Below are 14,324 nucleotides of genomic sequence, written 5' to 3'. Positions count from 1 at the left end.
GTTACCTTTTTGACCACAGAGTCAAGGTTGTAACAGAACTGATTTAATACCTTGCAATCACATTTGAAAGTAATTAAACAATATGAACTTCATTAACAGAACTCAGCATTGTTGAAGCAGGCAGCTTTCACATATCCATGTTGCCAAGTATCAAGTAAATTACCCCCAGCATCTCACTCATTGAACACCACATTATCTCAAGGGTAACACTAAAGCGTGTGCAGAACCCTTTTAAGACTTTAATTAGGAACAAACGGCCCAGCCTGGGATGCAATGATAATTTACAGGACAGTATTTTCCATATAATTGCTTTATTTTTCCCCACCTCTGAACAAACACGGAAACAGAAAAACTGCCTCCAAGGCATCTTTAGTGTTATTTATTTTTGCTAATTAACTGTGCAGTGCTCCTTTGGCCATGTTACAAGCAGCAGCTCCGTGGCTTTGCCTGGAGGAAAATGGTTGTAAAGCATCACACCTCTTGCTGGTGTCACCATCAGTGTCACCATTCCCCAACACCCTGCACTGGGTGTTCTAAGGAAGCAGGAAGAGTTAAAGGTGGGTTGGGATGTAAGGGATGTAAGCAATCTTTGAAGGATCTTGCTTGCAGGCTGGCTAGAGAGCAGGAACAACAAATTATCTCCCAGGACAAACAAAGCAACTAGGAACTTGTGATGTGTTTTCAAAAAAAGGCAAAGAAAACTAGGAGGAAAAGGGCTTTCTACCAAAGGACACTGCTGTGAAGCTCAACACATGAACACAGCCTGACTCCTGAGCATACCAAGATCCCCACGTGCCCCACTCCTGAGGGTGACCTACCGACACACTGCAGGCTTCCCCATCTCGTTCCCCTTGGATTTCCAAGTTTCCCAGGTGCAGAATGGCAGCAATTATCCTAAAAATGATCATCTGATGAGACTCCTTCACTCCTATGGGAACAATTGATAGCTGATTGTCACAACAGAAAATGAAACACAATTTTAAGTTTATTTGCAGGCACTGGCAGTGTTCGATTTCCTTCCCAGGCAATTGGTTTTCAGAACCATGAGGCTTCTTCCAATAAATACACCACAAACTTTCAATTTTAACACAGATGGGTTTAATGCACACAAAACCAAGGACGCTGCTCCACAGTAATCAAACAGGATCAGAGCTATAGGGGCTCTGCAGCTTTCACAGAACAAGGAGTTGCTCATCTGTGATCGCAGTCTGCTGACAACCAAAGCACAGAAATTACAACTTATTGTCAACGTCCCACAGACAGAAGGGAAAATTAAAGCCCTGCACACGATGCACAATGCCTCCACACTGGTGGCACAGCTGGATGCAGCAAGTCACCAGGGAGCTGATGGGGAGCTTTGTCTTACCATCCCCAGTGTCTCGACAAGAGCTACGTGTTGTGGATCTTTACTGGGAGGGTAAAATGTTATTGCTTTATGTATTTTTTATATATATTGCTTTATCTATTTTTCTGGCAGGGTTTACAGGCATTTCCAGCAGGAGCTTTGCTCAGCAGCAGTGTGCTCATGGCCTTCTTGCCGTATCTTGCATTTTTTTACATCCCAGCTGGGTTTCTGTATCCCTTTTGTGCTCAAGGCTGGTGTCCTAATTATCCACCCAAGGTCTGAGACATCACCTGCTGGTTTCTGAATTATCCAGAGCTTCCCTTTCTCTCTCTCGGGACTTTTCTGTTATCAGCACAGTGAGAAATGTTTCAAGGTTACCAAAAGGAGCAATGCTCTGCTCTTACTTGGAACTCTTAATTGGAGTTTAGCCTGCCTCGGATTGGGGATTTGCAGATAAATTTGACTTTTCCTTGTTACACACAGAAAAGCAAGGCTGTAAACTCTAGTAGCAATTTCACCAGGCCCTGAACAAAAGCAGAGCTGGGAAACACTGAAGAAAAATGAAGAAAAGCAGAGACAGAGGAGCACGTGAAGAACAGAAAATCGTCATCAAACTGGCCCCAGAAGAAGATGCTCCCACAGTGCTTCTCAGGGGCCAGCAAGGAGACAGGGGAGCTGCTTGGGGAGGCAGAGAAGGGGACCAAAGAGAGACTACAAATGCCAAGGGGATGGGGAGAAAGTTCCCTGGGGATTACAGTCCTGTGGGCAAGTTTGGAGCAAACAGGAATCATATTTTTTGAGTAATTAACAGAAGTCACACAAGCTGAACAAGAGGAGGGTAAAGACAAGTCACCAAAGAGAAAGAGATTGAGCCCATCTAAAACACAAAGAGGAAAAATTTGGGGGAAACAACTACAGTTCTACAGCTTGCAGTGAGTCCCCACACTCACTGCAGGCACAGTTGGTGAAGAAATTCCACAGCCAGCTGTGAACATCATGAGCTCCTCTCCCAGCCTGTGAAATGAAACCAAGAGGCACAGAGATTGACCAGCACTTATAAACTTGGTTTCAGATAAATATAAATAAACTGGGCAAGTTTTCCTCTCCAGATAGTTTTTCCTTTCAAAGAGCCCTGCTGCAGGCAGGGTGCAGCTCTGCTCCCCTGCTGCCGGCACGGGGGCTGGTCACAGGCACAGATTCTGCAGCTGCCATGTAGATGTGGACTCTGCACAGCAGGGTGTACTCAGCTCATTATTTCCAGGAAATCAGCTACTCGGTACAATGCTGTGATCCAAGAAGTGACATCACCTTCAACCACAACACAGACTGAACTGGAGAGTAATAGCTCTTCTCCTGCTCGTAAACAGGGTAAAAAATAGCAAGTCAATACTGCAGCCCTGCTTTGACTTCAGAATGGTTTAAATTTCTCTTAAATTCTGTGTCCTTCTCCATTTCACTGCTGCTTCACAGACAGATGCTAGAAACACTTCTGTAGCTCCTACTAAAGAACAAAGCAAAGCCAGCTAGGTCAACGGGAGCGTTATAATTCTGGAAAAACACTGAAAACAATTGCAAGAGACTTCTGCTGGGCAGGCCTCAAGCAGAGCAACCCCTTACCGAGCAGGGTGAAGGCATGCCTCGTTTTCTCGAAGTCATCAGCATCATCCACGCCATCAATGGACGTGTCACCTCCCTGAGAAGTGTAGAAAAAGTCTTCCGCACACGCTAGGAGAGAAGAAAGAGGAGAAATGTATCAGCAAGCAGCACTCCCCCACTGCAGCCACTCCGCAGAATGTGCACTGGGATGCTCCCTGTCCCACAGCCCTGAAGGGCACCTGTCTCCTTTGAACCACAGTTTGCTTGGGAATGGATGAAGCAGAACCTCAGTAAGTGACAGGAGCTGCTTCGTGCAGTGGTGAAACCTCTTCCCCATGCACAGCAAGTCCCATCAGGGCAGCACTGTGGTGTGTTTGGGATTCTAGTAACAGCTCCATCACATGGGGGAAAGACCATTCCAAACACTGAGGTGACTACTTTCAATAATTCCTTGTCTTGTTTTACATATCCATGAGTAATTCAGATATTTTAACACCTTTTGTTCATAAAGCCTTAGGCCTTGGGAGCAAAGGGAATGGCGAATGGCTCTCAGTGCCTGCATTACAAACACCTGTGCTTTAGCAAAGTTACTCCAGGATGACACCTATAAATCCTGTGGAGACTGAGAGGCATTTCCAACGCAAATACAACAAGAAGAGATCGCAGGATTTATGTCCGCTTAAAAAAGCTGCACACGTAATTCCCCTCCTTAAAACAAGGCCCCACACAAGGCCCAGAGCCATAAGATGTGTGCCCAAGGCTGCTGGCTGAGCCCTGGCAGAGCCACAGCTTGTCCCCTGCGAGGGCTGGGGGAGCCCAGCCCCTGAACAGCCTCCCCACCCCACCCAGAATCAGTTCTCAGCACCAGCCTCAGCCTGTTTTGAACCGAGTAGGAGTCATTTGCCAAAACCCACTCCTTAACACACACAAACATATTTCCCAAGCATCATCAATACAGAGAAAAAGCCTACTGTGTGTTCCACACCAGCCGAGTGGTAGCCTTTAAAATCACTGCAATCTGCACTTCTTTTGACTCAAATTGCCACCAGAAGCTCCCCATCCCTTCCCAGGCCTCCCACAGGCTTCTGCATTAGCTGTACTTTCAGGCTGTAAAGAAAAACAGTTACTTCTTTCTGGCATACAAAGCCTTGCGACCCAGAGGTTTCGGTAATTCTGCTCATTGCTGGAGCATCGGGAACAAGGGGCAGAGAATGCTGATTGGGGTCAGGCAGACAATGTCCCTCCTAGTCCCCCAGCACAACAGGAGCTCACTCAGCCCATGGTGGAGCACATCACGCTCACAGCTTGATGCTGCTGCACATCACCCTGCAAGATGCAGCCAGGGCTGGTGGTGGCTGATGGGACTGGGACATCAGCTTTCAATTTTAAACATCCACACTGGGATCTGTTTCTGCCTCAAGTCATCCCTGGTATAACTGACTCCAATCTCTGTATTTCAAGATCTCTGTAATTATTTTAACAACCACACAAACCCTTTGATTCATTGCAAACAAATAAAACACATTCCTTCCTTGCACCACTGCCCAGGCATCATTAAGCTAGACACCACACTTCAAAAGGCACTTGCACTGCACATCACCATTTAAAGTCAAATATTTACTTTCTAGTTTAAAATTAAGCCTTTAGGATCACTCTGACTGAAGCCAACACTGGTTTGCTCTGCTGCGCTCATGTATGTTTAGAGGCTCTTTTTGTTTCCCAGCATCTTGCAACATAAAAAGAAGTAACAACAATTCTTTGTATGGGCAAGACCCAAAGGAGAAGCAACAGCTCCTGTTTTTTATATGGAAAAATATACATCCTCCCCCATGAGTAATAAAAAGTGGACTTTCACATCAAGACATCGCTTGTTTTGTTAAGCCTTGGGAAGACAAGGTTGACTGTAAGTACAGCTCACACGAGGAAATAAATCTGAGTTCAAACTAGTTATCTTCATACAGGCCTGTAAATCCAAGGCAAAGCTGGAAATGAAAAACATCACTCAAAAGAAAGAGAAATAAGTGAATTGTGCAGCTCTGCACTCACAGACCACTGCCCAGCACCTGCAATTCCACAGGCCAAGGCAGAACCTGCGTCACACCAGCAGGAGCAGCTCACGGACCCACATCCCTGTCCCCACCAAGCCTGTGAGCAGCCCCACATCTGACAGCCACCAGGACACTTTGGGGAGGCATTTTTCAGCTAGTGCAAGGTGAGAGGGCAGGAAACACCAAGGACACACATTTACCTTTGGAAAGAACTGCTTCTTTTCCAGTACATGGTGGATACCTGTGCATGCTGTGACACAGCAAAGTGCCACAGAGAGCAGCTGGAGACTGACATGCACTGACACCAAATTTTGGTTAGAAATTACCCAAGAAGGGTAATTCCATTCCTGGCAGGCTAATGGCCCTGGCACCCACTCCTCCTGCACTGCCAGCTGTGGCCATTACACACTCATCCCTGAGATGCTGAAGCTGAGAGCCACAGTCACAACAGCACAAACACATCCTGGGTGATGCACCAGGACAGCAAAGGCCTCTCAGCCTCCACTCCTACTAGTCACCACAAACACAGATGATGCTTTCAGAGAGCTGTGATGAGTAAGACTGGTACTTCCCCTGATCCACATGTTCCCAAGAAAAGAGCAGTGGTTCCACAGCTGGAGCTCTCACACGTCAACTCATGTCCCAGGCTGCGCTGAAATAATTTGTGTCTGAATTTTAATATGCCAGCAGAGATCATTGTTACCAAGGGTATGTTTTTAAAAATGAAGCATATAACCATGGCAGAAACTCTTGAAAGTGGTCAAAGTGATGTGTGTTCTGTGTGGGCAATGTGCCTACAGTGACCCAAGAGGTCATTAAGACATGCTCAGGATTACCTAGAAACTGAAGTCCCCTCTCTTCATCTGCCATTCCTCTGTAGTCTGGATGGAAACTTCTACCTGACCCTATGGTGGGATCAGAACCTGCCTTGCTCACTATTTAAACTAGGTAAAAAGCCTGGTTTAAGCCTTGCTTTTCTCTCTAAGCAACAGCAAATACTCAAGATAAAAGAAAAATTAAAATACATCCCTGCATCCCCTGCTGCAAGTGCAAACCCTCTGAATCAGGTGCTTAACAGAGGTTTTGCTGCAAATCCTGGGGGAAAATCCCAACCCATTCCAGGAGATAGCCTTTAAAAAAAAATAGTAATAATGAATTCAAAGGACACAACCACTCCTGCCAAGACACTGGCCAGATCAGCCCACACTCACATTTAAAATACACACCTTATGCAAGCTTGGTACAATATTAACACATCATCTCCCTGCATCAGCTGGCATCTACCACAGCATGTAGTTTCACTGCAGTTCTGCTGCCAATTTTTACAGAATCCTGGAATCCCAAAATAGTTTGGGTTGCAAATGACCTTAAAGGGACACCTTCCACTATCCCAGGCTGCTCCAAGCCCCGTCCAACCTGGCCTTGGACACTTCCAGGGATCCAGGGGCAGCCACAGCTGCTCCGGGCACCCTGTGCCAGGGGCTCCCCACCCTCACCCAAGCTGCCACATCCCTGGGGACAGGGTGAGCAAACCTGTGCTCCACCCAGGAGCAGAGGCCCTTCAAGCTCATCTCCCTCCCCTCCTCCCACTGCACAGGGACACAAGGCCTCAGCAGTGACCTGCATTTCTAACCCCACCACATGCTCCTGCTGCCCTCAGGCCCAGGCAGCAGCCACCAGAGCACAGCACTTACTGAGTCCAAGGTCTTTGAATTCTGGAAGGCTTGCGGAGGCACAGAGCTGATAGAAGATGTGGTAGTTGCGCTCGTCCTCTGCCTGCGGGGAAACGCCGAGTTACCAGAGGCACAGAGAGGTCACAGCACTGCTCCCACCCTCAGACTGCTGCCCCCTGAGCCCAGGACCACCCTGCTCCCGTCCCCTGCTTCCCACCACCAAGACCCTGTCAGCGACACCAACACAAAGATTTTTCCTTGCCACCTGGGAGGAAGGAGGTGCCAAGCCTGACCAATATACATTGCCCATCTGGCAAAGAAAGGAAATAATTCTGTATTACCTTCCACCTCTTATTCCTCCCTGGAATAACCAGGCTAAATGAGGCAGCAAGTACTTCCCACCCAAAGAAGGTGGTTTACTCTTCACAGCTTCTCAAAGTTGTCAATTTTTTAGGATTTTTGTAGTTGGGGCACTTTTTTTTTGTGTAAGGACATAATTTTTGCAGGTGCTTCTGTATATCCCAAGCACAAACCAAGAAAGCTCTCCTATAAAGCCTCTCCAAGAAACCCAAGGGATGTGCTGTGGCAGAGACATCAGCCTTCTTGCCACTCTCCTGTCCCTCTTTAGTCTTCAAAACTGCTGCCTGCAATTTGCTCTCCCTGGCTCTTTATCCAACAAGTCTCCCAGGTACACCTTAGCTCAGGATGAGGGTCATCATGTTGGAACCATAAAGAACTCCAAGACTGAGTCTGAAAGACACATCTGGAAGCTGTGTCCATCAAGAAAGCAACAGGACAAGAGGAAACAGCCTCAAGGTGTGCCAGGGGAGGTTTAGGTTGGATATTAGGAACAATTTCTTCATGGAAAGGGTTGTCCAGCCCTGGCCCAGCTGCCCAGGGCAGTGGTGGAGTCCCCATCCATGGAGGGGTTTAAAAGTCGTGGGGATGTGGCACCTGGGGATGTGATCACAGGGAAGACAGAGAAGGACTTTGTACAAGAGCATGGAGGGACAGATCAAAGAGGAATGGCTTCCCATTGACAGAGAGTAGGTTTAGGTTAGGTATCAGGAGAAAAATCACAGCTGTGAGGGTGGGCAGGCCCTGGCCCAGGGTGCCCAGAGCAGCTGTGGCTGCCCCTGGATCCCTGGCAGTGCCCAAGGCCAGGTTGGACGGGGCTTGGAACAGCCTGGGATAGTGGAAGGTGTTCCTGCCCGTGGCAGGGGGTGGAATGAGGTGATCTTTAAGGTCTCTTCCTACCCAAACCATTCAATGATGATGATTCTATGATGGGTTTGGCAGTGCTGGGGGACGGTTGGACTTGATGGTCTTAAAGGTCACTTCTGACCTCAATGATTCTGTGGTTCTACTTGTAAAAAGATTTTTGACTTTTTTTTTTTTAATCCACAGAAAAGACCCAGACTATTAAATTCCTGGAACACAGCACCCAAAAGGAAAAAAAAAGAGAAAGCCCCACAACTCCTCACCTGAAATACAACCCGAGATTTTTCCAGCAGATATGTCCTCATGTTGGCACCAATGATGTGGAATCTTTTATCAAAGCCAATCTGAATGTATTTCCCAAAGCGGCTGCTGTTGTCATTCCTTGTTGTTTTAGCATTTCCAATGGCCTGCATAAAAAAAGCGAAATTAAAAATTAAATTTTAATTGAATTTCTGATTTATTTTTAAGCACTTCAATTTGTAATCAGTGTTATATAAACAGTTACAGGAGAATTTGAGGAAAACCCCTTCCCAGATGCAGAAGGCAGAGCAACAGTGTGACTTTGGGGAGGACTCTTCACTGAAAATGTGGCATCTCCAGGGTTTTTATGGAAGAAAAATGCACATAAACAGCAACGAGTATTTGTACAGTAAGTAAATCATTTACATCCCAACAGCCTCAAAACTCCAGTGCCACCTTATAGGATGCTCCCACCTTTGTTCAGAGTCAACACCAGCAGCTTCCCTGGACAGGTCTCCTTCCCCCTAAGCACATTTAACTCAGGGTTTTTCTGCAAACCAGGCAGTTTTCTTTTATGTTTTTCTTCTGCATAGGCAATGTTCTCATCAATTTCCAATAAAGACAGGCAGGTTGCCTGGCCTCAGCACTTAGAAATTACAGCCAGAACTGAACACAGGCAGGAAAATTAGAGCAATAAAATTCTGGGGTCATACAGAAGAATGGTGTGTGCTATGAATTTTTTTCTTGGATGGTTTTAAGTGCCCCCTGGTAGTGCAGCTACATTTCACAGAGGCAGAGGAGATGGGTGAGGACAGGAGTAAACTAGCGGGTTTACCAGGAGTAAACCTGCAGAAAATCAGTGAGTTTACCCCATCAGCCACACACCTGCTGGCTTTTCTTACTGCTCACCTGCACCATCACTGGTTTGGACACTCCAGCTCAGCCCCATCAGGCAGCAGGGTGTCAGACCACACGTGCTGCCTGTCAGGCTGGGTCTCACCCCAGATCAGCCACCACCTCTGTGCCTATCAGACAATTTGGCACAAGGCACCACGATGGGAAGCCTCCCTAAAGGCTGAGCCAAGCCTAAGGTTAAGCACAGGACAACACCATACTCCACTAAAGCAGCACTGCTGGCTCCTGCCTTGGAAAGAAAGTCACACGAGTCTGAAGTGCTTCATGGACTTTGGAAAAGCCCAAATCAACTGAAGGCACTTCATGACTCCAAAGTCTATTTGGAAAATGGGGTTTAGACACTTTGGCATTTATTTTCAGCATCTGGCCTCAGTGAAAGGAAACAAAGCTGCTTTTTCCCTTTCTTTCGTATTTATAAGAAGAATTATTTTCCTTCAGAGCAGGATTTCCCTATAATGGGACTCGTTATTGCCCTATAACACATCAATTAGGTTAGAAAATCCCTCCAAGATGATTGACTCCAACCTGTGCCTGACACCCACCGTGTCACCAGACCAGAGCACTGAGTGCCACGTCCAGTCATTCCCTGGACACCTCCAGGGATAGGCATTCCACCACCTCCCTTGGCAGCCCCTGCCAATGCCTGACCACCCTTTCCATGAAGAAATTCCTTCTAATGTCCAACCTGAGCCTCCCTGGGCACAGCTTGAGACTATGTCCTTTTGTCCTGTTGCTGTTGCCTGGGAGAAGATGCCAATACGTGATTGATTGCAACAGAAAACTAACAAAAATAAATGCACTGAAATGTCTCAAATCAGTTACTCCCTTTCTTTCCTATTCTATGTTTGTACAATAAAAGAAGGAGATTAGGGGGCACCACGCAGTGACAAAGGAGGAAGAAGATGATAAAACACTAACAGTGCTGGCTGCACTGCCTGGGCGCTCCACTATGGAGTCCCATCAAAGCCCAGCTCCTGGAGCTGTACTGGGGATACTCAGGCTCAGCTTTAAGACATCAAATGCAAGTGCAATTGAGGTGGCCTAAACGGGGACCATCAGTGCATTTCTGCATTTCAGTCCAGCTCCAGGATGCTGCGGTGCTGTAAATCAGACCTGTCTCGCAAGCCACCAGCAGTTCTCACCGTACTTGTGACTTACGGAGAGACACAGTGACCACTGAAAGCAGGACAATGGTGCAGCTCTTACCTCCATGATGGGGCTGGAGGCCAGGACTTTGGCTTCGATGTTGGTCTCGCTGGCAGAGCCCCCGACGGTGGCAAAGAAGCGCATGGCGTATTTGGCAGAGACCGTCTTGCCTGCCCCCGACTCCCCACTCACAATGATGGACTGGTTCTTCTCTTCCCTGGGGAGCCAGAGCAGAAAAGTTAATAAAAGTTAAAATTCTGTGAGTTAATCCATTTTCTTGTCAGCTGTTTGCACCCTCCTCCCATGTCGCTGGTCGCTCACCCTGCCACCACCTACCTTAGAGACACTGAGTTTCTTCTGGACTACGAAAGCAACAGTGAATAATACACAACTGTGACACTTCCCAGAGAAAACACACAGGACACTGAATATCTCCAGAACACCTCCAGAGGCGTGCAGAGACAGCGGGAGCTGAGTCCCTGCATGAAGCACTGCTGCCTCCTTCCCCCTGAGACTCTGGAAAGCCCATTTCTCACACACCACAACACCCAGCCTCTGCTGCTGCACATTTGTCTGGAGAACTTTTAACAGGCATTGGCTGAATATCGGTTCCTAATACTGTGTATTTAGTTTTCCCCCCCAGCTCCTTCACTCAAGCATTTGAGATTTTGCTTATTAAAACACAGTCAACTCATGAAACTCACTTTTAAAACACAGTTACCCAGAAAGATTCTTCTACACTCAAAACATGTTAAAAATACTGAAGTTGTAAAATCCAGCACCCTAAAATTAGGACACACAAGTCCCTTGATTCTCTATGCAATTATAGGAACATCAGTATTTTCACACAACTCCCAACATCTGGTTAAAACTTTGACAACAACAACAACACAAAGCATGTCTCTGACATCAGACTCACACCAGCTACTCATCCCTAAATTCTGTGACATTGTGAAGTCACTGATTACAGTGCAGAGGTACTTCACCAGATACCTCCAGGGCATGGGACTTTGCACAGGGGAGCTGAGGGTAGCACCATCTCATGCAGCTCTTGAGCCTTGCACAGAGCACAAACTCAGCCAAATGCCTTTTTCCACTTGCAAAATTAATCATTCACACAAAACCCCTTGCACAAGTCATCATGAAATGCCCAGTCCTTCCCAGTACGATCCCCACCAGACACGTCCCAATAATTAATCTGTTTAACGTGCTTGAGCTGCAAGGCAAAGAAAAGGGCCAAGGCAGTAAAAGGAGCTCATTTTCAGAACTACATCCCTCCAGGAAAAGGCTTGCTGGCTCCAGGACCAAGCACCTCTGCTGCAGTGGGATTCACTCCCCGGGGCATCATCAGCACAGAGCTAACCCAGCACCTCTGCAATTTGTCTGCAGACTTTGGGAAGGGCAGAGTTTTCACTGCAGGATTTGCTATAAGCTCCCAAAATACCCGAGCTCTTGGGTAAGCTGTAAGGACGTAATTGAGTGTGTTTTTAAGTAAGATCAACTTAAGCTTCCCAGAGTCTGCCCTGGCTTTCACAAACCACAGCTGAAAGCAGGCACAGAAAATCCCATACACAAGTACAACAATAAATTTATACCTTGCAGTTCTCTTGACATCAGGAAACACCATTAAAACACATTTCAATTTAAGATACTCAGTTCAAGTTTATACCAGTGGGAGATGAGGACAGAGGCTAAATGATTGCCATATACCACTTTTACACTTCCAACAAAAACACACCACCCCATTACTTCCCTCCACTGTCAGGCATGAACATCTTAATTCCTTCTAGGCTCGAGGTAATTGGTTTGAGAAAAAAATCTCAGCCAAGTCACATGTAACGTTTTGGTGCAAACTTTGAGACGCTTTCAGCAGCAGAGGACCAACGAGATAACTTCCAGCTCTCCTTATTTTTCAGACACCAATTCACAAAGTGTATCTTAATCCATCCCCTAGCCAGCAAATTCTACCGGGTACCAACCAACAGGAAGGCAAGAGGAGCCTCCAGCCACCCCAACAATCAGGCAGCAATGCAGAAACATGCGCTGTGAGTGGAGCACACCCTCAGCCAGGCAGCCAACATCCCAGAGCCCGTGTTCCTGGTGACTCAGCCCGGGTGGGGACAGCCTGGTCTTGCTAAGTCACAGTGTCGTGCCCTCAGCAGGCCTTGGCAAAGCCAGCAAGGCTCTCCCACAGCCAGCTGGCAGGATCCAGGCATGGGGCTGCCAGTGTGCCAGTCTCACACCTTTGGACTTCCACAGGTGTGCAACAAGCCTCTCCTGGCAGCACGAGCCACCAGGCACGGGCACCCAGCGGAGGAAAAACAGTGCCAGCTCCACAGAGGGAAAGGGAAACTCAGCACCAGCCCCAGAAGGGAGCTGGATGAACCCACAGCAGCAGGTCCTGGGACAGCTGATGGCTGTCACGGTTTTCCTCTGATGGAACTGTATTTGAAGCTTCCCCCCTGCTTTGATCATCTCCAGTGAGGTGGGTTGTCAGTCTCTCCTTCCAGGTAACAAGTGAAAGGTCAAGAGGAAACGGCCTCAGGTTGTGCTGGGGAAGAAAGGTTTAGATCAGATATCTGGAAAAATTTCTGCAGGGAGAGGGCTGTCAAGCTCCAGCACAGACTGCTGGAAGTGATGGGGTCCCCATGCTTGGAAGCGTTCAAACAAAGTGTGGATGTGGCACTTGAGGACATGGTTGTGGTGAACGTGGTGGCGGTGCTGGCTCACGGCTGGACTTGATCTTAGAGGCCTTTTCCAGCCTTAATGGAGCCATGGTTCAGGGACCCAAGGACAACCTCCTGCTGAGCTCCATCAGTGAAATCCCACACTGGCCATCCGCAGGATCCAGCAGACAAAACTCCTGTCAGCTTCCAAGGAAGGGGCAGACAGAGGCCTCAGCATGGGCTGCAAGGGTGGATGAACAGGCTGTCCGTGGTCAGAGGTGAGGGAGAAGCAGAAGGGAGAGGTGACAACCAAAATCCCTGCAAAAGGAGCTCTGCAAATGCAAAGTTGGCATGGCTTAGAGCTACGCTGGCCTAAAAGTTACTTCAGAGTTATTGTTTCCTACCCTTCTCTGCATGACAGGTATGGCCCAAGCGGAACATTTCAGATAACATTTCCCTGCCACTTTTCTCTTAAAGCCAGGAGATAAAAGCTCCACCAGTCTGGGAGTGAGTCTTCAGCTAAACGAGGCCAAAATCTCAAAAGATGCATTACGTGGCATCCAGTCAGCATGATGCAAGGCAGTATTTGGTAACCCAATTTTTTTCTATGTAAGATTCACAATTATGACTTCTTGTTACCAGTTTTGATCTCTTCCATAACTTCTCCATTATCAGCTATTGGGGTGGGCCAGGCTGGAGAAGGAAGAGACCAGCCCACCCAAGAGCCCAGCCAAGGACCAACCCAGACCCACAGTTCCCCTGGGCTTCAGATCTCATCAGAAAAATGCCCTTAAGTGGCATTCTGAGTGCTTTATTCCTCCCTCTGGCTTGTCTCTGTTTAAAACAGACATTTGCCAAAAAACACTGAGCCTAGTGATAAAAACATGGCCAACACAATTTACTGCTATTGCAGCCACTCTGCCAGGTCCCATTTTTCCAGAGTTTCTCAAGAATTTGCCTTAATGGCTGATGTGCTGCAATATGAAATGGGCCAGGTGGACTCTCCATGGCACAAAAATCTTCTGGATTATATTAATAACATAAAATGAAAAGAAAGCTGCTCTTAGCGGGCCTCTCAACCTCCTGCATTTGCAGTAACGTGTCTCTTCTGGCTTTTTTAGGTAGATAATGCATGTTCAGACATTTATTTTCCAACTTCAGGAATAAAAGCCTTCAGGAATAAAGGCTGCAGAGCCTTTCCCTTCTTCAGTGTACAAATTAACCAACTGCTGGTGCCAGCAGGGCAAGATCGATGAACCCCACAGAGCAGCTGGCAGCAAACAGGATGCTCAGGCAGCAGAAATGGTTAAAGCCAGGCAGGAGGTGTTTGTGTTCCGTGTGGAATAAAAGATAGTGAAATGTTTGGCCACTGCGCAGGCACAGTGTGCAACACGGCTGCTTAAAATACACTCCGTTTTGGCAGTGCCAACACAGAAGAAAATTATTATGGAATAAAAGCTGGATAAAATGAAGT

The 14,324-nt window shown here is 47.4% G+C and overlaps 1 protein-coding gene across 4 annotated transcripts in view; it reads right to left on the bottom strand.

The window, feature by feature from the left end:
- MYO5B (myosin VB) overlaps positions 1–14,324 on the bottom strand; it is a 149,134-nt gene that overhangs the window by 87,947 nt on the left and 46,863 nt on the right. For all 4 annotated transcript variants that reach the window (XM_010395385.4, XM_010395387.4, XM_010395386.4 and 1 more), the window contains exons 5-9: positions 10,245–10,401; positions 8,147–8,290; positions 6,684–6,765; positions 2,963–3,070; positions 819–928 (exon numbers count right to left, since the gene is read on the bottom strand). In XM_010395385.4, the coding sequence (XP_010393687.2) occupies positions 819–928; positions 2,963–3,070; positions 6,684–6,765; positions 8,147–8,290; positions 10,245–10,401 (601 nt within the window). The remainder of the gene's footprint in view (positions 1–818; positions 929–2,962; positions 3,071–6,683; positions 6,766–8,146; positions 8,291–10,244; positions 10,402–14,324) is intronic.

Source organism: Corvus cornix, chromosome Z, assembly GCF_000738735.6.
Source record: "Corvus cornix cornix isolate S_Up_H32 chromosome Z, ASM73873v5, whole genome shotgun sequence".
Lineage (NCBI taxonomy): Eukaryota > Metazoa > Chordata > Aves > Passeriformes > Corvidae > Corvus > Corvus cornix.
The sequence above is the reverse complement of the archived record's forward strand: the minus strand, read 5'-3'. Positions and strand labels throughout refer to the sequence as shown.